We start from the raw sequence: 2605 nt of genomic DNA on the forward strand, positions 1-2605 counted from the left end.
CATGTACATGCGGCGACAGTGCGAACCCTGCCGCGGCTGCCACAGCAAACATATAAGTGATGATATAACAACAAATATTGACTGAAAGACGCGGGTAGAGAAACACTTGGCTCCATCACAGACCTATCTATTACAGTAACATTGCCACATTCATTTTTATTACTTTTCTTTATGGAAAAGTACAAATATAACAGCCATAAATAGATAAAATTAAGTTCTTAATATCTTAAAGATATTATAGTTTACCCTTGGCACTAAATGAGAGATATGTCTAAAATTGGAGTTTACACTAATAATATTCCTAATAATTTAATTGATCCTAGTGTCATTTAATGAATATAATTATAACGAGACGGTCAAGTTGTACGACTATTGACAAAATCAGAGAGCAGACGTAGCCCAGATTCACCCTTTTATCACTGACTCTCTGCAAGTGGGTCACGATAATATAATTTAGAGTACGAGAGTAATAAGTGCATCACCCACACGAGAGTAATGAGTGCATCACTTTTTTGGACAGTCTCTCTCATTCCCCCGAGTGTACTCATTCACAGTCGCAGAAGATTGGTCCAAAACTGACATCATATAAAATCTTTGCGGTTGATTCATGTACCCATCCTGCGCAAAATGAGGGTTCACAACAACCAACTTACAAGCGCATTTTTATAAAAGTGCCTCTACAGATGTGTGTGTATTGCCCATCATGGTAGTGGCAACTTGGGAAAAGAGTAGATGAACTTTGGCTCCATTTTAGATAGATCAGTTTTTCTAAGGTAGTTTTGCGACCATCACTGGCTCGCTGACCCGCCAGAACCATTATTTTGCATTATACAACACCCTGCCAACGGCCAAAATTTTGGTTAGTTATGAAATTATTTGATATTACATATAAAGTTGAAAGTTGTCTTGAACAGGAAATAGAATTGAACAAAATCATATCTTTTTCTCTTCAATAGTATAAATTTGCCAATATCCATCACATCTCCATTGCTTCGTGATCCCTACGTGTTGCTGGTTGCCTGCTCGTCTTATAACCCTCCTCTCAGCGCTTTTGGCAGGGCATTTAACAGCCTCGGTCCTACCATAGACAGTGATCCATCACGAAGAGTCTGTACTCTGGCCGCGGCTCTGTTATTAAATGAGGGAATCCTACACAGCCTCCCCCTCCTTTCGTTGCAATATATCACTATTCTGGAGGTGATTCTTAGGTGATCTTGAAGGTGATCCGGAGAAATCTTGGAGGTGATATTTCGTAAAGTGTTTCTTACGATTCTTATATATCAGAAATCTTAGACGTGATTCTGGAAGTGATATTTCGTTAAGCGATTCTTACGAATCACTTTACGAAATTGCGAAACTAATAAAGTACTTGACTTGCGACAGCCTTTCTTCGGCTGTGAGGCATAAGGCAAAAAGTGAAAATATGCAAAGCCATTGTTACAATATCCTAAGCGTAATAATTTAATCAACTGTACCAATGGCGACATACTCGCGAGATACGAGGGTTGAGTTGCAGCCGCTGTCATGCGGAGAGTCGGCAGATTCACTTTTTCTTACAGACAGTTGAAAACGAGACGTTCCTTCAGAAAGATCTTCGTCACGACAGTAGCGGTAGTAGCAGGATAGAAAGATTGTGACAAAGGCCACAAATAGGTGAAGCAAGGCAATGATGGACGTGCCCCAACCAAATCCAATGGTGTCCAACATGACCCCGGCGATTGATGGCCCGATGAAGGCGCCAAGTGCAAAAGAAGAATTCCATAGTCCGGACACTAGGCCGTAGGTTGTGAGATCATCCGGGAGTCCAGCCTCGACGGTTTCCTTCTGCATTCCACTGAAAGTGGCCACAAACTGGGCCCCAAAGCCAAGGCCATGAACCACCAGGGCACAGATGCACAGAGGTAAGCTGTTTTTTATGGGTAAAATTGGAGAAGGACCCAACAGCAAGAAAGCTACCGTGGCTATTAAAGCCCCTATCGTTGTAGCAGCTCGCTCGGGAAGACATCTGTCGCATAAAAGGCCCCAAATCGGCGCAGAAATGACATACGCGAAGCCGTCTAAAACGAAGATTAGGCCGATCTCGAGAGGAGTGAGATTCCACGGACGTATGTGGGGCTCCAGAGTTGCAAACAAGAAGCCAACGCTGAGAGACCCCGACATTGTGGTGAAAGCGTAAAGAAATATTTTTGGTTTCTTAAGAAGCGAAAACACCGAGTATCTTGAAGTTGATCTGGTGCGACTACCTTCCACAGGTAAGAAGTACCACACCACGACTGCTGCGACCATCAAGAGGCAGCCTAGCACCACAAAGGGCAGAGTGAAGCCTCCCAACTCGTACAAAGCGCCCCCGACTACGGGTCCCGCTATCAAACCAAGCGCGAAGAAAGTTTCGAGAGTGGCAAAAGCAGAAGCAACAGTCAAGGGGAACTCCTGCGCTATGATGCTGAAAGCTGTTGTGATGAAGGCGGCACCACCTAGCGCTTCCATTATCCGAATGATGTACGAGAACGTTAAGAAAACAGTAGGTCCGCTCATTCGGTTAAGAAACCCAAATAAAATGCACGATACTGATACAGTAAAAATTCCAGCATTTTTCATAAAGTTG

The 2605-nt window shown here is 43.4% G+C and overlaps 1 protein-coding gene across 1 annotated transcript; it reads right to left on the bottom strand.

The window, feature by feature from the left end:
* Positions 1-1101: 1101 nt before the first annotated feature.
* LOC108670537 (MFS-type transporter SLC18B1-like) lies at positions 1102-2598 on the bottom strand. The gene has a single exon (XM_018158003.2). It carries the CDS (start codon positions 2596-2598, stop codon positions 1462-1464), a length of 1137 nt encoding a protein of 378 aa, XP_018013492.2. The 3' UTR covers positions 1102-1461.
* Positions 2599-2605: the final 7 nt, after the last annotated feature.

Source organism: Hyalella azteca, unplaced genomic scaffold (genome assembly GCF_000764305.2).
Source record: "Hyalella azteca isolate HAZT.00-mixed unplaced genomic scaffold, Hazt_2.0.2 contig6184, whole genome shotgun sequence".
Classification (NCBI taxonomy): domain Eukaryota; kingdom Metazoa; phylum Arthropoda; class Malacostraca; order Amphipoda; family Hyalellidae; genus Hyalella; species Hyalella azteca.

Bases quoted from the DNA above. Each gene is read 5' to 3' on its own strand.
- LOC108670537 (XM_018158003.2), bottom strand. From the start codon at position 2,598: ATGAAAAATGCTGGAATTTTTACTGTATCAGTATCGTGCATTTTATTT.